We start from the raw sequence: 27,122 nt of genomic DNA, 5'->3' as shown, positions 1-27,122 counted from the left end.
CAGTTTAAATTTAGTTCTGCAGTGGATGGGCAGCCAATGCAGTGACTGGCATAGTGCAGAGGCGTCTGAATAACGACTGGATAGAAAAATGAGTCTAGCTGCTGCATTTAGTATGGATTGGAGTGGAGCGAGTCTAGTGCGGGGGAGGCCAATGAGTAGCGAGTTGCAGTAGTCAAGCCGGGAGTGGATGAGCGCAACCACGAGCGTCTTTAGCGTGTCCGTGGTTAGGAACAGACGTATTTTAGCAATATTTCTGAGGTGCATGTGGCATGTTTGGGCCAGAGATTGGATATGGGGGGCAAAGGAGAGGTCAGAGTCCAGTGTGACCCCAAGGCATCGGGCATGCTGTCTGGGGGTTATAATGGTGCCAGACACTGGAATGGAGATGTTGAGGGGAGGTCGGTTAGAAGGTGGAAAGACAAGGAGGTCAGTTTTAGAGAGGTTTAGTTTGAGAAAAAGGAAGGACATAGTGTTAGAGACAGCGGACAGACAGTCGGTGATATTTTGGAGGAATGGTCCAGAGATCTCACGAGAGGAGGTGTATAGTTGGGTGTCGTCAGCGTAGAGATGGTATTGGAGGCCAAATCTGTGGATGGTTTGTCCAATTGGGGCAGTATAGATAGAGAAAAGAAGGGGACCAAGGACCGAGCCCTGGGGTACCCCAACAGCGAGAGGAAGTGGAGCAGAGATAGAACCAGCAAAGGAAACACTGAAAGAGCGGTCAGAGAGGTAGGAAGAGAACCAGGAGAGAGCAGTATCCTTTAGACCAATAGAGCGGAGCATAGTGAGAAGGAGATTATGGTCGACAGTGTCAAATGCAGCAGACAGGTCAAGGAGGATTAGTAGGGAGTAATCACCTCTCGACTTTGCAGTCATCAGGTCATTTGTTACTTTTGTAAGGGCAGTTTCGGTCGAGTGTAGAGAGCGGAAACCAGACTGGAGGGGGTCGAGGAGCGAGTTGTCAGAGAGAAAGCGAGTAAGGCGGGAGTAGACCAGGCGTTCCAGTAATTTGGAGATAAAGGGGAGGTTTGAGACGGGTCGGTAGTTGGCAGCATTAGTCTGGTCAAGGGTTGTTTTTTTAAGCAGAGGGGATATAATGGAGTGTTTGAATGAGGAGGGAAAAGTGCCAGAGGTTAGGGGGAGGTTGCAGATTGTGGTAAGGTGAGTAATGAGAGCTGGGGAAAGGGAGCAGAGGAGGTGAGAGGGGAGAGGGTCGCTAGCGCAGGTGGTGGGGCGGGCAGCGTAAAGGAGCCTGGAGACTTCTTCCTCTGTCGTTGGTTCTAGCGTAGATAGTGAGTAGGTGCTGGATGCAGTGCTGATGAAACTGGGATCAGGGCTAACCATGCCGCTTTCAGAGATTTCTTTTCGAATGTGGTCGATCTTTTCTTTGAAATAGGCAGCTAGTTCTCCGGCAGTCAGGTCTGTCGCAGGGGCCTGTTCCTTGGGGCTGAGGAGGGAGTGAAAGGTCTCAAAGAGTTGTTTAGGGTTGTGGGATAGTGGAGAGACAAGGGAGGTGAAATAAACTTGTTTGGCATGGTGAAGGGCTAGGTTATACGTTTTAAGCATGAATTTGAAGTGGAGGAAGTCTGCCGGCAGCTTTGACTTTCTCCACAGCCGCTCGGCGCACCTAGAGCACCGCCGGATGAAGCGCGTTTGGGACGTGAGCCAGGGTTGCCGTGGTCTGCGTTTGACGGCTCGCGTCACAGGCGGTGCCACTTCGTCCAGGGCACGGCTGAGGGTGGTGTGGTAATATTCGGCTGCCAGGTTAGGGCAGGGGAGGCGAGAGATAGGTGATAGGGAGGACTGAATAGTTTCGGCAAACTGTTTAGGAACCTCCAGTCTATCCGCACTAGAGGTGCGATAGATAGGAGGGTCAGGAGAGATGCTAGGGTGCCTGATGGAGAAAGAGAGAAGGTTGTGATCTGAGAGTGGAAGGGGGGAGTTAGTAAAATGAGAAGCAGAGCAGAGACGGAGGAAAACTAAGTCGAGAGTGTTACCATCTCTATGAGTGGGGGAGTCAGAGATTAGTGATAAGCCAAGGGAGGAGGTAAGTGTTAAAAGCCGGGAGGCAGATGAGGAGCTAGAGTTGTTAGTAGGAATGTTGAAATCACCAAGGATGAGGGTTGGGATTTCACAGGATAGGAAGTGGGGGAGCCAGGCAGCAAAGTGGTCTAGGAACAGGCGGGCAGGACCTGGGGGGCGGTAAATAACTGCGACACGCAAAGGCAGTGGGCGGAAGAGTCGCAGGGTGTGGACTTCGAAGGAGTGGAAGGTAAGCGAGGGAGCTGAGGGAATGACCTGGAAGGTACAGTTTGGGGAGAGGATGATGCCTACTCCTCCACCGCGTCTGTCATCTGATCTGGGGGTGTGGGAGAACTGCAGGCCATCATAGGACAATGCAGCGGGGGAGGTAGAATCGGACTGCTGTATCCAGGTTTCCGTGAGGGCGAGCAAGTTCAAGCGTTTACTGGTGAAAAGGTCATGGATAGTTGGGAGTTTGTTACACGCAGATTGGGAGTTCCGTAGGGCGCATATGAATGGGGCAGGGGGGGCATTTTGGTAGAGAACAGTACGGGGTGGGCCTGGGTTGGGGGAGATGTCCCCTGCAGCTAGGAGTAGCAGAGTAGCAAGGGTAAGCAAATGGCTAGGGGATTTGTGTGGGTGGCTAAGGTGTTTCTTTGCAGTATTGGGGGGTTGAAGGCGTCTTAGGAAGTTGAACAGTGCATGGGAGCCATACATAGGTGAAGAGAGGAGGGAGGGGCTGATGTGGATGGAGTGTGTTGGGGCTGGGCATTGGAAGAAAGAGTGAAGGCTTGAAAAGAGGATAGTGAAGGAGATTAGTGCAAAGAGGAGAGTATTTCCCTTCAGGCTTTGGACAGTTGTGTATGATACCTGTCTTCTGCTCTGTCGAACTGCGCTGTATAACTGCATCATTCAACAGCATCAAACACTTAGTGCTGGCAGCCTCTGGTGAGGCATGGAGGGTAGAACTGACTTTAAAGTTCTGGCTACAGGACTTCAGCTGGGAGTGGCTTGTTACATTTCACTAGTCAACCAGCTGACCCACCTTTAGATGGCTAATGAACAAGATGGGGGGGGGGCTTTATTGCCCTCTTACAAAAACAAACTGTGTCCAGCAACACTAAGATGAGACAGGGAGAAAACTATTTGGGGGAGGTGATGAGGAAAATACATATAGTACAAATAGAGTCTATTCAATTTATATGAAGCAATGGGACATACCATTGCGCACAGATTATGACAAATTTAAAGGTATCACAGCAGAGTCAGTGGAAGGAAGGCTTGTAAGAACTTTCCGTTCCCAGTTATTGCTTTGTGTAAACAAGTTATCGGCTAAAAGCATATCTTATGGGGAACAACCAATTGCTTGTCAGCAGCTCGTCTTCCCGGACGTGTGCTGCTGACGGTATGCAAACTGCATTCGGCTCGGTTGATGACGTTAATGATGGCTCATCCCCACACAGTTTGCATCAATCCGTGTAAACCGCCCTTTGCGCAATCGACTTGTTAATTTGATGATCAGTGATCATTTGGGCAGGAAATCTGCAAGTGTAGCGCATGTTCACAGGGGGGGGGGGGTGATTTGCTGCGGATTTTCCGTGCGGACCCTCTGCACAGAAAATCTGCAGCATTTAAATTAGCAGCAAGGTGAATAAGATTTTCAAAATCTTGACAATATACTGCAGAAAAAAAATCAACAGAAAACCTGTGCGGAAATTGACATGCGATGCGGAATTCAAATCAGTCGATTATAGCACCAGATACGTTGCGGAATCCAACTCTTCTAAATAAGGGGGTGAATTCTGCAACAAGTGGTGTGGGTTGTGTTGCAGATTTGCAAATATGCTGTAGATATTCCACAGCGAATCGGTCTCATATGAACATGCCCTAAGGGCGCTATTACATGAGCTCTGTTAATGCTCGTGCCATAGCGATAATTACCAGGCTGCACCTGTATTTGCAGGTTTAGCTCGGCAATTGTCGGGACAATGCTAGTGCTAGTGGCCACCACCGGCACTTGTGTCACAGCTGCCTGAGGGTAGGTTCACACATCGCAGAAAATTATCAGTGACAAATTCTTCACCAAAATCCACATGTGCAGATTTTGATGAGGTTTTTCCTCTATGGATCATTACTAGGGATGAGCGAACTTACTCGGAAAAGCACTACTCGCTCGAGTAATGTGCTTTATCCGAGTATCACAGTGCTCGTCCCTGAAGATTCGGGTGCCGGCACGGAGCGGGGAGCTGCAGGGGAGAGCAGGGAGGAACGGAGGGGAGATCTTTCTCTCCCTCTCTCCCGCCCGCTCTCCCCTGCTCCCCGCTGCGACTCACCTGTCAGCCGCAGCGGCACCCGAATCTTCAGGGACGAGCAAAGCGATACTCGGATAAAGCAAATTACTCGAGTGAGTAGTGCTTTTCCGAGTACGCTCGCTCATCCCTAATCATTACTCTATTCTACTGTGGAGTTTTTCTGCTGTTTGTTCGCCCCCATTTACTGATATTGTACTGAGCATTGCTGCGACATTCCGGCGTAAAATCCACAGCTGAAATTCCGAGCAACTTTGTGATGTGTGAACCCACCCTTACAGGACCCTTAGTTCTAGGACAACCAATAGTAAATTGATGGGCCACAGGAAAGATACCAGGAATTCAGTTTATACAATCTCTTCAGAAGAGACCGAAGTAACCAGAAAGGGGGAGGGGTATGTCTGTACATCAAATCGAACTTAAATCCGAGACTACGGAAGGACATAGGGGTAGGAGAAGAACAGGTGGAATCTCTGTGGGTAGAAATACAGGGAAGAAAAAATAACAAAATCCTAATAGGGGTCTTCTATAGATCACCAAAAGCAACAGAAGAAACTGAAAATTTACTATTAAGGCAGATAGAGGAAGTGTTAAACCGCAATGAAGTAATTATAATGGGGGACTTTAATTATCCAGATATAATATGGGAAAATGAGACCTGCAAATCTTACAGGGGTGATAAGTTCTTGAGAGTAATTAAAGATAATTATCTGAACCAACTGCTGCAGGAACCAACAAGAGGCAGGGCCATTCTGGACTTAGTACTTACTAACAAACCGGACCGAATAAAGGGGGTACAGGTTGATGGGCACTTGGAGAACAGTGACCACAATATAATCAACTTCCAGCTGTTATTCAATAAGAAGCCTTATCAGGGTGCGACAAGCAAACTAAACTTTAGTAAAGCAAAATTTGATCAGCTTAGAACTACTATCGAGAACATTAAATGGGACAACATCCTCAAAAATGCCAGTACGGAGGACAAATGGGAAAAGTTCAAAAGGATCCTAATCACTTCATGTGAACAGTTCATTCCCTTTAAAAATAAAAGAATCTCAACTAATAGGAAACCAATGTGGCTCCACAAGACGGTAAGGGGGGCAATAAGCAAAAAAAAGAAAGCGTTCAAACTACTAAAGCAAGAAGGCAGCAAAGAAGCGCTAAAATCGTACAGGGAAAAAAACAAAATATGCAAAGATACGATCAAAATTGCCAAGGAGGAGGCGGAAAGACTGATCGCCAAAGAGAGCAAAAACAACCCAAAACTATTTTTCAACTATATTAACAGCAAAAGGATTTGCAGGGAGAGTACTGGCCCTTTAACAAATAATGCAGGGGAAATCATAAAAGATGATGGAGGGAAGGCAAATCTATTAAATAGTTTCTTTTCAAGCATATTCACAAACGAAAAGTAAATGCCCCACGAGATACAGGAGACTAAAATAAACCCCTCGCAAAATATGTCATACCTAACGCAGGACGAAGTGCGGAACAGGTTAAAGAAGATTAAAATTGATAAATCGCCAGGCCCAGATGGAATACACCCAAGGATACTAAGGGAACTAAGTGATGAGTTAGCTAGGCCGCTATAACTAATATTTCTAGACACTATCAAGACCAGCGTTGTACCATTGGATTGGCGCATTGCCAACGTGGTTCCAATTTATAAAAAGGGGACCAAAAGTGAGCCTGGCAACTACAGGCCGGTAAGTCTCACTTCAGTAACGGGAAAAATTTTCGAGAGGATTCTGAGAGATGCCATCGATGAGCACCTCAAGGAGAACAAGGGAATAACTCCTCACCAGCATGGATTCATGAAGGGTCGCTCATGTCAGACAAATCTGATCAGTTTCTACGATGAAGTAATCTCTAAGCTGGACCTGGGAGAGTCTATTGATCTCGTATATCTGGACTTCTCTAAAGCGTTTGACACTGTGCCACATAATAGGCTAATATACAAAATGAGACAGCTTGGATTGGGTGAAAACGTGTGTAATTGGGTTAAAAATTGGCTCAATGATAGAAAGCAGAGGGTGGTAATAAATGGCTCATACTCCAATTGGGCCACAGTCACTAGTGGGGTGACAATTTATCAGCGACCTGATAGAGGGGCTGCACAGCAAAATTTTAATATTTGCAGATGATACAAAATTATACAATATAATTAATGCAACGGAGGACAATGCAGAAAAATGGCAAATTAAGTTCAGTGTTGATAAATGTAAGGTTATGCACATGGGCAGCAAAAATGGATGTTACCAATATTCACTTAATGGGGTACCGCTGGGGAAAAGTGATATGGAAAAAGACCTGGGGGTACTAGTGGACTATAGACTAAACTGGAATAACCAATGCCAATCAGCTGCTGCAAAGGCAAATAAAGTTTTGGGATGCATTAAAAGAGGTATAGGGGCGAAGGACGAGAACATTATCCTTCCTGCTTAGTCACTTGGATAGCTCATCAATGCGTCATTCAGTCCTCTGGAGGCCCCGGCTGCGAGAGGCATGTTATATTGTCTTATTCATGACTAGTGCCTCCTTGTCAGTCCCAGCAACATGAGACCTGCTACTGACCTTAGGGGGACTTTATACTTTATGATTGTTGATTAATTACAATTGGAATGTACAGACGATGCCACGTCGCTGGTTCATATAATCCGTTGTTAAATCCTGGAGGCTACGTACAATCACCTGATGGTTTTATCTAGTCTTCATCATCAAAAAATGTCTGGAGTTAGATCCAATGCCAGCCTTAGATTAGATGGCACTTTGTGCGTAATTGTTAATTTTACACCCTCCCACCCCCATCATAAGAAAAAAACAATATCTACTGCACTGAAAGGCAGTCTTCCTGTATTCTGCTTGTGAAGGACGTAGCAACATACCTACACTAGAACAGTGCCGTGCATGAATATCGTACCAGAACCAAACTCATAACTTAATACAGCCCCAGAACCAAGATCAGTACATAAATACGGCACCAGAACCAAGCTCATAACATGAATACAGCACTGGAACCAAGCTGATAACATAAATGCAGCACCTGAACCAAGCTCATAATATGAATACAGCACCAGAACCAAACTCGTAACATAAATACGGCACTGGAACCAAGCTAATAATATAAATGCAGCACCGGAACCAAGCTCATAATATAGACGCTGAACCAGAACCAAGCTCAGTACACAGATATACACCCAGAACCAAGCTCATTAATACAGTAGCAGAACTGAGAGATTGTATTGCAGGGGTGCTGATGGGCTGACAGCAGTGCCTAAGAACATCAGAGAGAAGGAGACAGAGCCAAAAGGAGTCTGATTCATGTAGCTTCACAAGACGATGCTGCATGGATGAAAGGTATTAGTGTAGTATGTCGCCACTGGAAGTATGGGATGGTCGGGCTGACCTACAGGTAAAGCCCAGGTCACGCCCAAAGCTGACAAAATCACTTCCCGAGTGGAGACATACTAGACTAATACCTGGTTTATCTCATGTAAAGGCCCATATTCACTGGACAAATGTCAAGCAAACGATGCCAGACACTCATCCCTGTGTGTACTTGCTCCCATCCTGCTGCTGCACGGGAGCGAGTATTGCTGGTTCGCTCACAGATTTTACTCCTCGCTCTCCTCCTAACCTCTTCATTCGCTTTAGCAGTGGGCGTTCAGTAGTGAATGGCTGCCGTTTACACAGAAGGATCATCATTCAGGATTTTAAGCTGCATAAAATCCTGAACGAAGATCGTTCAGTGTAAAGAGCAGCCATTCAGTACTGAACGGCCACTGCTAAAGTGAATGGAAAGGGGAGGAGGAGAACGAGGAGTGAAATCTCCTCTAGCCGCCCCGCCGGCCTCCTGTTGGCCGTGTTTGTGCCTTGAGAACGAAAAAAAAGGGGACAATCCTGGAATATACAAGGGGGTGTATTATTGTAGTATGTCTCCACTCAGAAAGCGATTTTGTCTGCTTTGGGTGTGACCTGGGTGTTACCTGTAGGTCAGCCCAGCCAACCCATACTTCCGGTGGAGACATACTACACTAAGACCTAGATGAAGAAGATCTAACCAGGCGGACCTAAGGGGAGGCGATCACACCCTGTCTATATCTGCCTGATGCGTCCCCACCCCACATAGCTAAGGCTGGCCATGCTTAGATCTATCTGGCATGTAAAGCCACCTATATTCATCCTACAGCTTCCATCCAAAACATACCAAAAAGTTCATCTTCTGCGACCAGGCCATCAGATACAACCAGATCTTTTCCAGCCCAACAGACAGGGATGACCATTTGCAGCATCCAAGGAGCGGGCCCACAGCCGAGGAGACAGCGAGTAGAGAAAGGCCTTGTCACGGGGCTCTACTATCCTCTCCCTTGGGGGTAGCTCAGGGCCCAACCACGTTACCGCTGCGGGAGATCACAGGGGTTGTGACTGGGGGTTACCTTAAGTTCAGTTGTCACACGTAACGTCACGATTCCGTCCTCTGCAGTGGTTATTCCAGGCGAAACATTCAGGGCAACTTTCAGAACAAGAACCGGAACGGTTCTGTCTGTTTACTGTAACTTTCCAAACTCCAATTCCAATAAACAGTTCTGGTACAGGTACAACAGGTCAGAGTGGTGCAACAAGGAGGATTATCGGGGTATCCGGATAATCCACAGTCCCAGTTATTTGTGTGATCCCGCTCTCGGCGACTCTCACTCTCTACTGGTCAACACTCACTCTCATCCTCCTACACTGAAATCTCCTGGGCAGAGTGAGCCCAGGCCAAGCATAAGGGAGTCGCTCAGTTTTCTCCATTCTCTCTTCACACAGACCAATCTCTGTGGTGTCTGTGTGGCTCACTCACTGTCAGATCTCACTCTTTAGACTGACAGACTTCTCCTAGACAGCCCTGCATTGCATTCTTGCAAGCACATATATAAGACATAGTCACACGATGCACAAAACCTTCCATTTTTTAGGACAACACACATCAGACATTAACCCTTGCAGTCCTGCAGCCATGCAATACACATAAACCAAATGCATACCACAGACAAGACACTCACAATACAGTGATTCAAGACAGACATAAAACGTTATGGAGCGGCCCCCGTTAACTCTGGGCCGCTACACATTTATATCACATCAAAAAGATAGCTTTAACTCAGAGCTACCATCCAACTTCAACTGATGATCATAGTCATCATGTTACCCAGAAGTCAACTACTGCAGTACAGAGGCAAAGAAAAGACAATCGTGTACCTCTAGTAGTAAACTGCAATCCACAGCTGGAGGTTCTAAGGAAAACCACAAAGAAACTTTCCAATCCAATTTGTATCCTGGTTTTCTTAGGGGCTTACTCTTTTTCTGCTATTATACAACGGCGCTATATGCTGGCTAAAGCCAATACTGCATGAGGTGACACGTTGGTTAGGCTCCGACAGCAGAGAAGCTGGCAATATACAGTAAGAGAACCCCGACAGATGTCTGCCAACATCGGAGCTGTATAGCCTTCAATCATAATGTCTTCAGAGGTCAGACAGTGGATTGGAAAGAGTTTAAGAGAACCAACACTCTCCCCTTTGGTACGCTTCTGCTCTGTTGGCCATTCTCAGCTCCTTATAGCAGCTAAAGACAGCCCCATATAAGGGCTACATCATGGCCGTAACTATAGAGGATGCAGGGGATGCGGTTGCAGACGGGCCCAGGAGCCTTAGGGAGCCCATAAGGCCTCTCTTCTCCATATAGGAAGCCTAGTACTATGAATAAAGCATTATAGTTGAAGCCCTGTTACAGATTTTGCCATGGGGCCCAGAAGCTTCAAGTTACGCCTCTGGGCTACATGGGCCAGTCTTCAGCTGCCGGAAGGAGCCGAAAATGGCCAACAGAGCAGAAGCGCTCCAAAGGTGAAAGTGCAGGTACTCTTTAACCCATATCCTGTGGATAGAGGAATACTTAATTTCATGGCACAATCCCTTTCACACACCCCTCCTGAGATACTCTGTGCCTTTATGTATTGTTGTCGTGACTATATATAATAGGTGTTCTCCGCATCCAGAAGACTGCGTGCTTCACCGGTTTGCTTACAGCTCTTAGTGTGCAATCCTTGGGTAGATGGGAGGACTGCGGTGTGTAATGACTTCATTCCACTTGTAATGTTTTCCAAACATCCTGGGGTTTTATGGAAGAGACAGGCTGAAACCACAAAATGTATGTTCCTACTACTCTGTGCTGCAATCTGAAATTCGCTGGAAGTCCCCAACCTGGCATTGTCAGGACTTTGGTTTCCCCTTACAAACTCTCAGCACACTGCACAGGCATCTGGTGAGCTTCTAACTACTGCTTCGTCATGGATAATACTTCAGTCTTTAGCTCAGAGGTCCCCAACCTTTTGTACCTTGTGAGTCACATCCGGCTTTAGAGATGCTCAGGAGACACAGTACATTTAAAAATGAAGGAGAGTTATAGTAAATTTGCAGAAACAAGAAATCATGGAGTTGCAAATATTTGCTGCTTAAGGCCGCCTGTCCACGGGCGTAGCGTTTTCCCGCAGCAGATTTCTGCCGTGGGAGAACGCTAAAGTCACTGCGATTTTCCACGATGAATCTATAATTAATGATAGGTTCATCGCAGAAAATTGCGTCGATTTTCCCTCGTGTACATCGGAAAGCGTTTATCGTGTTACCCACGTGTGGATTATTGTCGCGGATAAAGCAATGATATATCGCCCGTGGACAGGAGGCCTAAAGTGTTCTGTGCTTTTAGATGGCTTTTCAAAACCAGATGTATACATGAAGAATAGCACTATATCTAGCTCTTATATAATTTCTCTATAGCATTTATCATCAGTTCTCTCATAGCTGGTGGGTGTAAACTGCTACTATGATGTCTTCCATACACTGTACACATAGAAGAACAGGATCTCTTCTCTGTCTCTGAGCTGGTGGGTGTAGACTGCTGCTATGTCTCCCATACACTGTACACATTGGAGAGCAGGATTTCTTCTCCTCTATCTCTCTGAATTGGTGGGTATAGACTGCTACTATGATGTCTCCATACACTGTACACATAGAAGAGCAGGATCTATTCTCCTCTATCGCTCTGAACTGGTGGGTGTAGACTGCTGCTGTGATGTCTTTTATACACTGCACATAGAGAAAATTGAAGATTCTTCTCCCAAACTCTGTAACACACACAAATAACAACACCACGGAAGACAGTAGATAAGTGCTGAGCAGTGTAGATGTGATTCCAGTAGCTGTAGAACACTATTCATTTTTCTGCTGCAGCCATAACTATGTGAGTCTTTACTCTCTTTCTGCACCCCCTCCCTCCCCTCTTCTCTTTTTAGACTCCCAGGGACAACTTAAAGGGCAATTACTATTGATGACCTATCCTCAGGTCATTGTTGATCAACGGGAATCCACCATTTGGGATCCCCGGCAAACAACTGATAGTCCAGCCCACTATCAGTGCAACAGGGCTGAATGTCATCCTGTTGAAATCAAAGGCAGTGCAGCCGCCTCTAAGACTTCCTGCGTTGATCCCAATGACGATGTCCAGTCCTGCTGTGCTGACAGCGGCAGATCCTTGGCAATCAACTATTGATGACCTATCCTGAGAATAGATTATCAATAATATTTGTCCAGAAAATCCCTTTAAGTCATGGACTTCACTAGCAACAGAAAGTAGACAACAAACTAAAAGGCAGGGACACCCCTATTGGCCAGCACTTCAGAGAGTGATTTTTCAGCGCAGAAACATCATTTTAAGTAAATAAAGTGATTTGCTCTTTTGCTAGGTATCACATTGGTGGTCATATTAACACATGTTGTCTCAAAGTGTAGCGACCATGAAAATCTGTCACTATTACTATGGCAAGCAAGCTGGCATTGTTGGGTAGTTAGGACATGTCTGTATTAAGGTAAAGTGGCCGTATATATATGCATAACCTACTCATGGAGAGCTACACAGCATACAATACAGAAACCATTTATATGGCCTTTGTGTTATAAAAACCATGCGGTGATAGGCTACGGCATAGGTTGTCATAGGTGTAAAGGTGCCAACAGTTCTTTCCCCAACGGCTTCCATTCTAGCTGCCATTTTTGCAAAGGATGAGTGGTCACTTTCCCAGCATGAACTGTTAGTCACAAAATGACAGTTTATCATCAGATTGGGGTTGTCAGGATTAGAAAACTGTGGCTGCTTTCTTCCCAAAATGGTGCCACATCTATCCACAGGTTATGTGTGGTATTGCAGTTGACTTCAATGGGGCTTAGCTGCAAAACCAGACCCAACATATGAATAGTTGTGGGGCTATTTCTCTAAAACTGACCATCACCATATGTGGCAGATTCTATTGTTGGGAACCACAATGAAAATGAAAATTTTAAGGTTTGAAAAAAAACACCAACATGACATAATTAGTCCATTTTTACAATCTCCTTCTGAGATTTACTGACTCCAGATGCTAGTATGAGGCATGGAGGAGAGCTCCGTGCGCTGAACATCCCGAAGCTCTCAATGAAGTCATACAACACACAGTGGAAGGAGCTGCTCCAAAAGACAAGTCAATGGAAATATGAGTTCACAGCCCTGGAATGTGATTGTGGACGGCCGGGCTGCTCGCCGGCTGCCGGTGTAAGTAGGGACATAAAATGTAGTTGTTTTTTCTGCGGAGGCTCTAAGAAGCTTCACTAGTGGGAAACTGTGAACCTTTGAGGTGAGAATTACTGTATCCCTCATCCACCAGACTGTGGGAGAGTTCGCCCCGAAAGAGACAGACTCAGGCAATGAGCGCTGAGGACATGTTCACACATCGCAGTCTGCCGCAGGTTCTTATGCACCTCTAAAATTATGGCAGAAATCCGCAACTGCGTATTTCTGCAGCGTATTTTGCCTTGGATCTGCACGGTCGATGGGAAAACCATTGCCACTATTATGTGCAGATCCAGAAGTGACGTGTGAATACAATGGAACAGTCCTGAATAGGCATAAATTGTATCTTCTATCTCTCTTTAGGCTCAGGATATCCATCAGATGAAAGCTACAACAATGAAGTTTATGTTGAGCAGCACCCGCCTGTACGGCAACCAGCTGACAGAGGTAAGTCCCAGGCAAGCTTATCATATTTAAGGAAATGCTGCTGGGTGCTTCTCTGGAACCGTATCACACATAACAGGCTTAGATGCAATAACTCACAGATCACAAGCTTAAATACACAGACTTAGCATATGGTATCACACACACTAGGACTAGATGCATCGGCTAAAGAGACAGTATCATATATAAGGCTGGGTTCACACGGGGCGGATTTGCCGCGGAAATTCCATCCGGAATTTCGCCGCAGCAAATCCGCATGCAGCCGCTAATCCCGGGATTAGCCAGCCATGTGGACAAGACTTCTCAGAAATCTCATCCACACGGGACGGCAGACCCGCTGGGGCAAAGCCGGCAGAAGCCGCCGCTGCGGCGCAGATTTGCCGGCCGCAGCATGTCCTTTTTTTTTTTCTTCCGCTGCGGCCGCGCTCTCCTCTATGGGAGCGCCGACCGCAGTGGAAGAGCGAGCCGTGGGTTTTGAAGCAGCGGTTCTCTCGGCGGAAATCTCGCGATTTTTCGCTGCGCCCAAACCGCGAGATTTCTGTCGAGAATCCGCCCCGTGTGAACCCAGCCTAAGACTTGATATACTAAATGGTATTATCAGCACTCCAGACTCTACAACAGAAATATACGGTATATAATTGAGATATGTCGTATAGTAAATGACCTTATCACTCTAAATATTAAAATAAAACATCTGTCTATATTTCTGATATACTTCAAAGCAGCGAAGAAGACATTATTCAGCAGCACTGTTAGGCTGTTATGTCCATGCTGAGCATTTACGCACCACCCCCAGCACGGATACAAGGCAATGTTTATACAGGTCAATTAAACACCTGTAAGTCCCACGTAAAACATTAAAAACACCACGAAACACAAACAAGGGGGAAAAGGGGGGAATCTAGCCCCAACAGCCAGAAGAGGGAAAGCCCCTGTCTAAAGTGGGGTGATTGCCCGATAGGGACGACCCCACGCTGAAACCAAAGGCCCCTTGTACTTTCCCTAGTTGGAGACAGGGCATATCTAAGGACAACTATAGGCCACAGGGGCAATGCTAGAAGCAACTCTAATATACAAATACGTCAACTACTCACACTTAACTGAAACAGGAAGACAACACAAAGGGAAATGTGAACTCCACCAACTTTACCCAAGAGATAAATAATCAGCAACTAGTGAAATAGATTGGCCAGCCCAGGAAAACACAAATCACCTAGGCGAATTTCAACATACAACTTCCATTGACCCTCTATCAACGACATGGGAACCCAAGCAGATAACAAACGTACAACCACAAAAGTGTCATAACGTGGCTCAGACTGCCCTAGTACTGCCAGTTAATTTCTGACTTGTGGCCAATATACTACAGACCTTTAACAGCTGTTGAACCATGACATAAGCATTGTAGATGTGATTCCAGCATCCCCAAAATAGTAAAACTCTTACTATTAGCTGCAGCACCTTGTCTGTTTGTCTGTCTGCTTCTCTCTCACACTGCTCCTCCTGCCTCCCGCTTTCCCCATAGACTTCTATGGGCAGCATGTAATCTGATCTGTCTGTGAGCTGTTAGTTCCGCTTGTCTACCAAGATGGATTTTAGAAGTCTTTTTTTAGTGGGTGAACCTTTTAGTCCCAATGTCCACGTGCGGATTTTAATTATAGAATACGCGCGAGTCTCCCGCACGAGAGATCCGCAGCTCTTGGCACCCACAGCTGTCACTGCGGATGTGCCGCGGATCTGTGGGAAAGCAGGAGTTTTGGAAAAAAAAATTGCACTGCACATGCGTCCGCCATGTCGCCGGCATGTCTGGATGCATCCACCGTGCTGAAGAAAGAAGACCCAGCCGACACGGAGGAGATCTGGACAGGTAAGAAAATGTATTTTCCTGTCCATGTCTGCGGGCACGACTGAATACCGCCGTGGGATTCAGCAGTGGAATCCATGCGTACAAGTGGACATGAGGCCTAAGGAGGCCTGGGAAAAAGGAAGGAGCCTGATATTACCAAGTTAGTTATGTGCACCTATATTATTAATGTATGCAATGTTAGCAGACAGTCCAGTGAGCATTTAATTGGTTTATGTATTTCCTCTGTCTGTGCTGTTATATATAACAGACTGAATTGCTGTTAAGTTGGGTCATGTTTTATGGTTTCAAGCTTCTGATCTTAATTATGACTCATGGCACATAGTTTATGTATCACTCAGTCCTTGTTGACAACCCTAGGGATTTAATTAAGCCCAAGCAGAAATTCTGAGAACTCGTGTAAAAGTATTTATTCTTTATTTATTGAGTGCGATAAAGAATGGTCTCTAAATTTGTGGTATTTGCTCTCCCTGGGAGACCTCAAGCAGGTATATGAAATATACTCCACCATTCAGTGATACTTGTTACAAAATTATTGATAATGAATTTCTTACTGTAAATAACTGATTGGAGCTTCTTTTCTCCTTCTTGTTGCCACTGACAACACTATAAGGCTCTAGTTAACTGTGATAGGTAGCACAATGGACTGATGGAAATCGCACTTAGAAGTTGACTTTTGATGGTCTATGATAGGTTGGTTGCGTGGTCCTCTCCAAGATGTCATTCAATGTATCGATCCACATTTAATGCTGTCTTAGATCTTTGATCTGTAACTAAACTTTAAAGTCAGGGAGTGTCCTGGTGGGTTAGTGACCACACCAAATGATGAGAACCTGACCATTAAGACAACAACCTTATTAGATGTTCCAGCTATAGAAGGTGTAAAGGTTGCTGTCGCCATATGCATCTTGGTGTCTGACAAGAACAGTAGGCTATATATGCTATGGCTTTGAGACGTTGATACTGATTTGGCATCTGTGTTAAAGAACCTCAAGCTACGTATCAGCTCAAGTGCAACCCAAGTACACAGTGTCAGAAAGGATTACCTTGGGCCCACCAGAGGAAATTATTCTGACGGCCCATCTTCTATCCATACAGAATTAAGTATCTTCTGATTTCAGCCAACTCCAGGTCAGATGCTACATGTTTTGTCTTCCACTATCAGGGCCAGGGGGATATATAGAACTTCTATATTCTTAAGGCAAGTTTTATAACATGACTGGCTTAGATACAGCAGCTCAGCTCTATGTAAGTTAGTATACGATGCCTCTAAAGAATGTAGTCATCAAATAATAGTACAATGCCAGTTCTACACACTGATTACAGTGCTATTACCTCCAATGATCAGGCGGTGATGTCTTCTCTGATTGACATTGTTATCTTTCCCTTTTCTTCTTAATCTAGGCCCAGATCGCCATGAAGACTTTTTTTTAGAGCCATGACTCATCTCTTCACACAAACTCCCCATCCTGCTGCTACCCTGTTCTCTATGAGCCCCTGCATAGTAATAATGCCTCCTCTGTGACCACACTAGTAATGCACCTCCTGTGACCACACTAAGGAATAGAGCCCATTTTATGGCCCCACATAGTAACAGTCCCAAATTAGTAATAGTGTTGCCCTTCTCCACCATTTACTGCCCTGTGACAGCAAGAGGCAGGAGAGGAGTCAGGTAGCACAGAGGGAGGGTATGGCCTCAGGGGGCAGTCCTGAGGGAGGACACAATAGTTGTACTGCTGGCCAGAGTTTTGGGAGCTGGGTCTAATGATAGGGTGGGGCCACAAAACAGCTGCTTGGGGCCCACCTGAGGATCCTCTGGCTCTTTGTTGGGTCAGTTTGACCCTGAAAGCACCGATGTCAGTTGTATCTGTTGGAATAAGTGCACCACTATCTAGAATGTATTTAGGTGGCCCATATGTGCAGATATGGGGATTGCCCACGCATATGTCATTATAGTACACAGCTTGTTATAATCTCAGCCTATGAGTTTCTATTCTTATGCAAGAAAGCCTGTGGTTAGAGGCTCATCAAGACGTCTCCGCCATCTGGTACTGATTGCTTTGCTCTCACACATCACACTCCATTATTCTCCTCCTGGTTGTTACTATTTAAGGTTAAAGGGGAATTTTTTCTTACTTTTATGATGCACGCTACAAATTTTCCTAGTCTGTTCAATGTTAGAAGTGGTGGAGACAAGCACTGCACAAGGAGAACATCTACAGACTCTTCTCTGAATTGCCTTTGAAAGTGCCAGTGGAGTATAAGGTGCATGTGCCGAAGTGGGGAGAGCTAAGGACTAGCTGTGTAAGGCCTTGTTCACACTGGCGCTGGGTTCCTTTCAATCACAATTCTGGTATTTTGGATGACATGAAAAGCAGGAGATGTTTTTCCGTTGCAATGTGATGCAATATTTGTTCTCTTTTTCCCACCGGAGTCTCACCTTTCTGTTTCACTTAGATCACAATCTTGCTATAACAGCTCTAAGGAGCAGCGAGTTGTGCGTTTGGACACATTAGTTGGAGCTCCAGTGTTTTATTCAGCTGCCTCTGACTGTATTTGTTAGAACGATTCCTGACATCCTCCTCTGACCCCTTTCAGTGATGAGTTGTTTTATCCATTGGATCGCTTTTCACTGGATGTTTTCTTAGATCACCCCATTCTCAGTATACTCTCCACATCATTACATGAGAAAACTGCAGTGAAATCCTGGCCTCGGCTAGTCTAGCACCAATGACCCGGCCACGTTGGAAGTTGATGAGTTTTTCCAACTAATATGATTCACACTGAAACTGATCCACAGAAAACTTGTCACATGATTTTATGTTGTACTCCGGGGTCACGGGCACAATGCCCATACAGGGAAGTGCCAATCTTAAAACTGCTGGGGGCTCTAATGCAATATATGCCCCTTCTATAGCAGTGCTGCTGCTTCCATGAGGCTGTCAGTCTAGTAGAACTTCTAATGTTGGGTTGCTTGTTGGATTTTCTACTTTCTGACAAAACAGATGGTTGGCTGTGTTCTTTATTGATTTAGCTGGGTGCCCTAAAGTAGATATTTCCAAAAATACCTGTGGTGCGGTACATAACATCCCCATCCAATTACTATTTACGGAAGGGCTAAACACACAGAAAAACACAACACAGATGGGAAGTGGTGGCATCTGCAAGCGGTTGGCGAGACATTTACGGGAACCTTTCATCAGTTTATTGCTGCCCTAACCACAGGGACAGCGACAAGCTCCATCATTCACGAAGAGCCATGGTTTACTCTGAAGAACTACAGCGCATTACAGAAATCTTACAGTACTGTGTAAGTGTTAGGGTGGACACCCACTGGCGTTTTATTCTCTCTTACACTGCGAGAGCAAGTGAAAACACTGGTCTCGCAGCGCAAGAAAAACGCTGGAATAGCGCCAGTGTTTTCAATTTACTCACCTCTCTGCCGCTCAGACACGTCCTCCGGCTGGCTCCCCTGCACTGCTGTCCAGCCCTTTCAGCAGGCGGGGATTTAGAAATCCCTGCCTCCTGAAAAGGCTGTGCTGATTGGCTGAGCGCTCAACCAATTATAGCCAGCGCTTAGGTATTCATTCTGAGCAGCAGAGAGGTGAGTATATATATATATTTTTATCCAGCTTATGATAATTTTCAGGTAAGGGCTTATATTTCAAGCCCTTCCCCGAAAATCATACTGCGGGGGTTGCCACAAACCACTGCTTTCAATGGGGCTGGCAGCAGCGCCGACTCTATTGAAAGCAGTGGGATAGCATGCTGCACTTCTGCCACAGATGTGACAGAGGATTCCTTTATACCCATGGTCCCAGCGGGGATGAAGGAAACTCCTGCCACAGATGTCCAAGCTGTGGCAGAAGTCCGTGGTATTCTCCCTATGTTTTCAACGGGACTAGCGTTGCTGCCGCTGGCCCCATTAAAAACACTGGCGATATTCCAGCACTTTTCTTGCGCTGCGAGGTGAGTGCTTTCACTTGCTCTCGCAGCGCAAGAGAGAATAAAACGCCAGTGGGTGTCCACCCTTAGGCAGGTGTCGAAACAATGCTGCAAAGTAAGAATTAAAAAAACAAAATAGACGTTATCTGATTCCAAATATATTCTGCAGCAGGACAACAACCCCCAATATCCAGTCAATGCCATTAGGAGCTATCTTTAGTATAAAGAAGAACAAGGAGTCCTAAAAGTGATGATTTGGCCCCATAGAGCCTGGATCTCACATCATCCAGTTGTCTGGGATTACATGAAGAGACAGAAGGATTGGAGCGAGCCGACATCCGAAGAAGATCTATGCTCAGTTCTCCAAGATGTCTGGAACAAACTCCGCGCCAAGTTCCTTCAATAACTGTGTGCAAGTGTACCTAGAAGAGCTGATACTGTTGTGAAGGAAAAAGGCATGACAGCAGTTCTTCAAGATGTCTGGAACAAACTCCGCGCCGAGTTCCTTCAACAACTGTGTGCAAGTGTACCTAGAAGAACTGATACTGTTGTGAAGGAAAAAGGCATGACAGCAAATATTGATGTGATTTACATTTCTTGAGACATTTACACTCTTTTTAAATGTTGTTAATTGACCAATAAACTATTAACATGTCTATTTTTGAAATCATTCTTACTTTGCGGAATTTTTGCCACCGCTGCCTAAAACTTTTACAAAGTACTGTAGTTTTACAAAAAGCCAGGCAAAGGCAGAAGTGTCCGCTCTGCACCTCCCTTGCAGCTTCTCCTCATCTTGCTCTGATTGATAGACAAGTCTCAATAGGAGGAGGAGACCTAAAGGCAAAAAGGCAGCCAGCGGCACATCATAGATGTCCACACAGTGGGGGGAAAATCAATACTAGGTGCAAGCAACACAATGACCGTTGACCCACCGATCTTCAGTAACTAATCCAGTAATAAAGAAGTCTTTTGAAAAAAACTATATGAAGTGGATATGAGTTTCTGAGTACTGCACCCCCTTTTTTATCGATACGGAGAGACCTGTCAATCAAGCTGAGCTGGATGCGGATTAGCCGCCCTGCGTACACTCCTCCCCGTGCCAGGTCTTTTTAGATTGGCTGCAATTTTACACACTTTTATACCACCTATTTGTTGGGTTAGATTGTGAAAAAGTTTTGGTGTAATTTTGGCGCATATTGTAGCATTTGAACGGCACCCTCTCCTACAAAGGGCCCTTTTACACGGGATGACTGTTGGGTGCCTTTGTGCCGACAGTCCTTCCAGAGATAACCATTCCTATGCTTTCACACAAGCGATCCTCACTCAGTGAATGAAGGTGGAGGGGGCCATAAATCATTCCCGCTGCCCGCCTGCATTCTCAATAAACAGGCCATCCTTCATAGATGAAGGAACTCTTGTCTTCACTGGCTGGTAGTCGCTTGCTTTAGTTCTGCTAAAAACCAAGAGACTGTGACGAGAGTAATTTCATACTCAGCGCCTTTTTGGTGGCCGCATTTATGCGGAGCGACTTTTACCCAAATTTGCTGTTATCAGTGATAATTCTGGTAATAATTGCCCCGTGTAGAGGTGCTGTAAAGCATGATGCTGCTTTGAAAGTCATTCGTCATTCAGAGTGTTCCGGCATTTACACTCAACGCTTATCATTCAGTTTCCCGCGATCCAGCATCTGTACAGCAACAGTATCTGAACGATTCAGTGTAAAAGGGTCCGCAGTCATGCCTCTTGTCGAGCGAGCTGCAGCGCCTTATTCTTTTGCTGCACTTGCTTCATAAACGGATCTTTAACTGGATATAATAATAATAAACTTTATTTGTATAGCGCCAACATATTCCGCAGCGTTTACATAGACAGGGGCGAATACAGAAAGACAAAAATTACAGAACCACAGTTACATAGTAATCAGTTGATGGAAACAATAGGGGTGAGGGTCCTGCTCCAACGAGCTTATATCCTATGAGTAATGGGGTGATACAGAAGGGTAAAGGGCTGGAGATGTGCACGGTATGGTGGAGATGTGCACGGTATGGCAGGGTGGAGAGTGAGGGATTCTATACACATAGACAATGGTCAGACATTTGGCCGTGTGACGGCAGAAACGGTATGACTGCAGGAGCGGTTTATGATGGCTAGCAGGGATTGCAGTCAATAGGTCAGGGAGCATGTTATCAGGCGGAGTACAGAGGGGTTTGTTTAGGGATTGCGGTATGCCTCCCTGAAGAGGTGCGTTTTTAGAGCACGCCTGAAGTTCTGTGAGTCCTGGATTACTCAGGTAGCCTTTGGTAGTGCGTTCCAGAGGACTGGTGCTGCTCTGGAGAAGTCTTGGAGGCGGGAATGAGAAGTTTGAATTAAAGGGGCACTCAGTCTGGTTTCGTTAGCAGAGCGGAGTGCCCGGGCTGGGTGATGGATTGAGATGAGGGAGGCATTATAGGGGGGCGCTGCGTTGTGGGGGGCTTTGTGGATGAACGTAGCGAGTTTAAATTGAATTCTGTATTTAACGGGCAGCCAGTGCAGTGACTGGCACAGGGCAGAGGTGTCCGGGTAACGGCTGGACAGGAAGATGAGCCTGGCTGCCACATTCAGGATGGATTGGAGAGGGTAGAGTCTGATGCAGGGGAGGCCGATCAGCAACAAGTTGCAATAATCGAGCCAAGAGTGGATGAGGGCAACAGTAAGCGTTTTTAGCGTGTTCACAGTGAAAAAAGAGCAGATTCTTGCGATGTTCTTGAGGTGCAGCTAACATGTTCGGGCCAGAGATTGGATGTGGGGAGTAAACGAGAGATCAGAGTCAAATATGACCCCTAGGCAGCGGGCATGTTGTCTAGGAGTTATGGTGGCGCCACACACTGAGATGGAGATGTCAGGAGGAGGTCGGTTAGTGGAGGGTGGAAATACCAGTAAGTCCGTTTTAGAGAGGTTTTATTTTGGGTAGAGAGAGGACATAGTGTTAGAGACAGCGGACAGACAGTCGGTGATGTTTTGGAGGAAAGGTGCAGAGATGTCACGGGAAGAGGTGTATAGCTGGGTGTCATCAGCATACAGGTGGTATTGGGGCCAAATCTCCTGATGGTTTGTCCAATAGGGGCTGTGTAGATAGAGAAAAGGAGGAGGCCAAGGACCCAGCCCTGGGGGACCCCAACAGCAAGGGAAAGAGGAGGGGAGGTAGAGCCAGCAAAGGAGACACTGAAAGAGCGGTCAGATAGGTAGGAGGAGAACCAGGAGAGAGCAGTGTCCTTTAGGCCGATGGAGCGAAGCATACTGAGGAGGAGTTTGTGGTCAACAGTGTCAAATGCTGCGGAAAGGTCGAGGAGGATCAGTAGGGAGTAATCGCCCCTCGATTTGGCTGTCAGTAGGTCATTGGATACCCTTGTAAGGGCAGTTTCTGTCGAGTGTTGAGGTCAGAAGCCAGACTGTAGGGGGTCTAGGAGAGAGTGCTCTGATAGATAGCTTACAAGGTGGGAGTAAACCAGGCGTTCTAGTAGTTTGGAGATGAAGGGGAGATCAGAGATGGGTCGGTAGTTGGCAGCATCAGTCACGGCCAGAGTCGGCTTCTTTAGCAGTGGGGATATGATGGCGTGTTTGAAAGAAGGGGGAAAGATGCCAGAGGTCAGAGAGAGGTTAAATATAGTGGTGAGATAGGAGATGACCACTAGGGAGAGGGATCGGAGGAGGTGTGAGGGGAGGGGGTCAGATATGATACTAAATGATAGAAATGCTCCAAATTTTGACACATTTTACAACCAGGTCTACGCACAGTTACATTAGTAAATCTTCCACAATCTGTCACTTTTTTACCTGTAATTAAAAGAGTTGTCTGCACATTTTTTTCACTGATGAACTATCCTCTGGGGTCTGCCGCTTGGGACCCTCATCCATCAGCTGATTGTTCAGCTTGCTGTCCAGTACGGCGGGCCGTGCTTGTCATAAGCTGGCAGGGGATGAAGTGCCAGCACTGCCTTCACTCATAGACTGGTAGAGTTGAAAGGGACCTCCAGGGTCATCGGATCTTTCGGGGTCATAGGGGTCCGACCCCCTGCTCAGTGCAGGATTTACTAAATCATCACAGACAGATATTTGTCCAGCCTTTGTTTGAAGATTTCTATTATAGGAGAAGTCACCACCTCCCGTGGTAACCTGTTCCACTCATTGATCACCCTCACTGTCTAACATCTAATCTGTGTCTCCTCCCTTTCAGTTTCATCTCATTGCTTCTAGTCTTTCCTTGTGCAAATGAGAATAGGGCTAATCCCTCTGCACTGTGACAGCCCTTCAGATATTCGCAGACTGCTATCAAGTCTCCTCTCAGCCTTCTCTTCTGCAAGCTAAACATTCTCAGATCCTTTAACCGTTCCTCATAGGACATGATTTGCAGACCACTCACCATCTTGGCAACTCTTTTCTGAACTTGCTCTAGTTTGTCTATGTCTTTTTTTAATTGGGGGGCCAAGAACTGGACACAGTATTCCAGATGAGGTCTGACACTCCCATTGAAATCAATGGGAGATCTGCGCAGCTACATCACGTCCTGCTACTCTTATGGTTAGGATGTCACATCTAGTCTGGACCAGGAGAGAAGCAGGAAGTGCGCTAGCAGTGTAGTGCTTCCATTAATTTCAATGGAAGTGAAGGTGGCGGTAGCATTTCCCCTTTGGCTGCTTGTAAGAACATACGACCCACTGCAATGGGCAGTAGGCCAGACGATCAGCTGACGGACTGGAGTCCTGAGCCGCAAACCCCTGTCCAACAACTACTGATGACCTATCCTCTAGACAGGTCATCACAGAAAAAATGGGCAGACAATCCCTTTAATGCAGTGTTTTTGTACTATATTCTGCCATATCCCATTATAAGTGGCGCAGGCCTTTAGAAACATGACTTTTTATTACTTTACTAACTAAATTGGCGCTGCTTATACCTCATAAGACACTGTTCACATCTGCTGCTTTTCCCCCCCAAGTTCCTCGCTGGTGTTACGACCTAAAGATCCAGGACGGAGAGGCTACTTGCTACTCGCCTCGGGGAGGTGGTTATCGCAGCACACTTGGAACGAGATGCAGTTTGTCATGTGATCAAGGATTCCAACTGATTGGCCAGAACTCTGTACGCTGTTTACAGAACCGCCGCTGGTCAGGATATGCTCACTGCAGGCGTAAGTGACTGTGTGGTAAGCTGATCGCGACGATCGTGGAATTGTGTAAATATCGTTCATTACAGAAAAACTCACTGAGGGGAATTCATCATTAGGGGAAATTTTGATGCCACTTTTCTAACAGCTGTTGTTTTTCCTGCTCTCCTTAAAAATGTGACAAAAAAAAATCGACACCCAATAGGCTACAGTGCGGATTCCAACAATTTAATATGCAGATTTTACTGTGGACTTCATGTTAAGTCAGCACAGATTCCACATCAAAGTAGAAGTAAATCCACCAAGTCAACATAATCTTAACATTGGTCTTTTTACAATAAATATTAGTTGTCATCAGCACTCATCTATATATATAAAGACGAAAGCCCTCACTGACTGACTGACTGACTGACTGACTGACTGACTGACTGACTGACTCACTCACTCACTCACTCACTCACTCACTCACTCACTCACTCACTCACTGACTGACTCGCCAAAAGTTCCTAACTTCCCGATGTCGTAGAAACATGAATTTTGGCACAAGCATAGATTATCTCCAAAATAGGAAAAGTAATTGGGTCCCAACTCGATTATTCAATTCTAGCGCAAAAGAATTAACGTCGAAATTTTACGTACGTAATCTAAATCTCTCACTTCCCAATGGGTCCCAACTCGATTATTCAATTCTATGCGCAAAAGAATTAGCGTCCAAATTTTACGCACGGAATCTAATTTTCTCATTTACGGTGTCATAGAAACTCGAAATTTGGCACGAGCATTGATTATGTCATAAATAGGAAAAGTTAATAGGTCCCAACTCAATTATTCAATTCTAGCGCAAAAGAATTGGCGTCGAAATTTTACGTGCGGAATGTAATTTTTTCACTTTCCGGTGTCATAGAAACGTGAAATTTGGCAGGAGCATTGATTATGCCATAAATAGGAAAAGCTAATGGGTCCCAACTCGATTATTCAATTCTATGCGCAAAAGAATTAGCGTCCAAATTTTACGTACGGAATCTAATTCTCTCACTTCCCGGTGTCATAGAAACTCGAAATTTGGCACGAGCATTGATTATGTCATAAATAGGAAAAGCTAATTTTCCCAACTCCATTATTCAATTCTATGCGCAAAAGAATTAGTGTCCAAATTTTACATACGGAATCTAATTTTCTCACTTTCCGGTGTTATAGAAACTCGAAATTTGGCACGAGCATTGATTACGTCATAAATAGGAAAAGCTAATGGGTCCCAACTCGATTATTCAATTCTATGCGCAAAAGAATTAGCGTCCAAATTTTACGTACGGAATCTAATTTTCTCACTTTCCGGTGTCATAGAAATGTGAAATTTGGCACGAGCATTGATTATGTCATAAATAGGAAAAGCTAATGGGTCCCAATTCGATTATTCAATTCTATGCGCAAAAGAATTAGCGTCCAAATTTTACGTACAGAATCAAATTTTCTCACTTTCTGGTGTCATAGAAACGTGAAATTTGGCACGAGCATTGATTATGTCATAAATAGGAAAAGCTAATAGGTCCCAACTCGATTATTCAATTCTAGCCCAAAAGAATTGGCGTCAAAATTTTACGTGCGGAATGTAATTTTTTCACTTTCCGGTTATTCAATTCTATGCGCAAAAGAATTAGCGTCCAAATTTTACGTGCGGAATGTAATTTTCTCACTTTCCGGTGTCATAGAAATGGGAAATTTGGCACGAGCATTGATTATGTCATAAATAGGAAAAGCTAATGGGTCCCAACTCGATTATTCAATTCTAGCGCAAAAGAATTAGCGTCCAAATTTACGTACGGAATGTAATTTTTTCACTTTCCGGTGTCATAGAAACGGGAAATTTGGCACAAGCAATGATTATGTCATAAATAGGAAAAGTTCATAGGTCCTAACTCGATTATTCAATTCTATGCGCAAAAGAATTAGCGTCCAAATTTTACGTGCGGAATATAATTTTCTCACTTTCCGGTGTCATAGAAACTGGAAATTTGGCACGAGCATTGATTATGTCATAAATAGGAAAAGCTAATGGGTCCCAACTCCATTATTCAATTCTATGTGCAAAAGCATTAGCGTCCAAATTTTACGTGCAGAATGTAATTTTCTCACTTTCCGGTGTCATAGAAATGGGAAATTTGGCACGAGCATTGATTATGTCATAAATAGGAAAAGCTAATGGGTCCCAACTCCATTATTCAATTCTATGCGCAAAAGAATTAGCGTCCAAATTTTACGTACGGAATCTAATTCTCTCACTTCCCGGTGTCATAGAAACTCGAAATTTGGCACGAGCATTGATTATGTTATAAATAGGAAAAGTTAATGGGTCCCAACTCCATTATTCAATTCTATGCGCAAAAGAATTAGTGTCCAAATTTTACGTGCGGAATCTAATTTTCTCACTTTCCGGTGTTATAGAAACTCGAAATTTGGCACGAGCATTGATTACGTCATAAATAGGAAAAGCTAATGGGTCCCAACTCGATTATTCAATTCTATGCGCAAAAGAATTAGCGTCCAAATTTTACATACAGAATCTAATTTTCTCACTTTCTGGTGTCATAGAAACGTGAAATTTGGCACGAGCATTGATTATGTCATAAATAGGAAAAGCTAATAGGTCCCAACTCGATTATTCAATTCTAGCGCAAAAGAATTGGCGTCAAAATTTTACGTGCGGAATGTAATTTTTTCACTTTCCGGTTATTCAATTCTATGCGCAAAAGAATTA

The 27,122-nt window shown here is 45.2% G+C and overlaps 1 protein-coding gene across 3 annotated transcripts in view; it reads left to right on the top strand.

The window, feature by feature from the left end:
• The window catches only part of SRPX2 (sushi repeat containing protein X-linked 2), a 54,517-nt gene that overhangs the window by 5,653 nt on the left and 21,742 nt on the right, over positions 1 to 27,122 (top strand). For all 3 annotated transcript variants that reach the window (XM_066581413.1, XM_066581411.1, XM_066581414.1), the window contains 2 exons: positions 13,335 to 13,418; positions 24,200 to 24,391. In XM_066581413.1, the coding sequence (XP_066437510.1) occupies positions 13,335 to 13,418; positions 24,200 to 24,391 (276 nt within the window). The remainder of the gene's footprint in view (positions 1 to 13,334; positions 13,419 to 24,199; positions 24,392 to 27,122) is intronic.

Source organism: Eleutherodactylus coqui, chromosome 10 (assembly GCF_035609145.1).
Source record: "Eleutherodactylus coqui strain aEleCoq1 chromosome 10, aEleCoq1.hap1, whole genome shotgun sequence".
Classification (NCBI taxonomy): domain Eukaryota; kingdom Metazoa; phylum Chordata; class Amphibia; order Anura; family Eleutherodactylidae; genus Eleutherodactylus; species Eleutherodactylus coqui.
The sequence above is the reverse complement of the archived record's forward strand: the minus strand, read 5'-3'. Positions and strand labels throughout refer to the sequence as shown.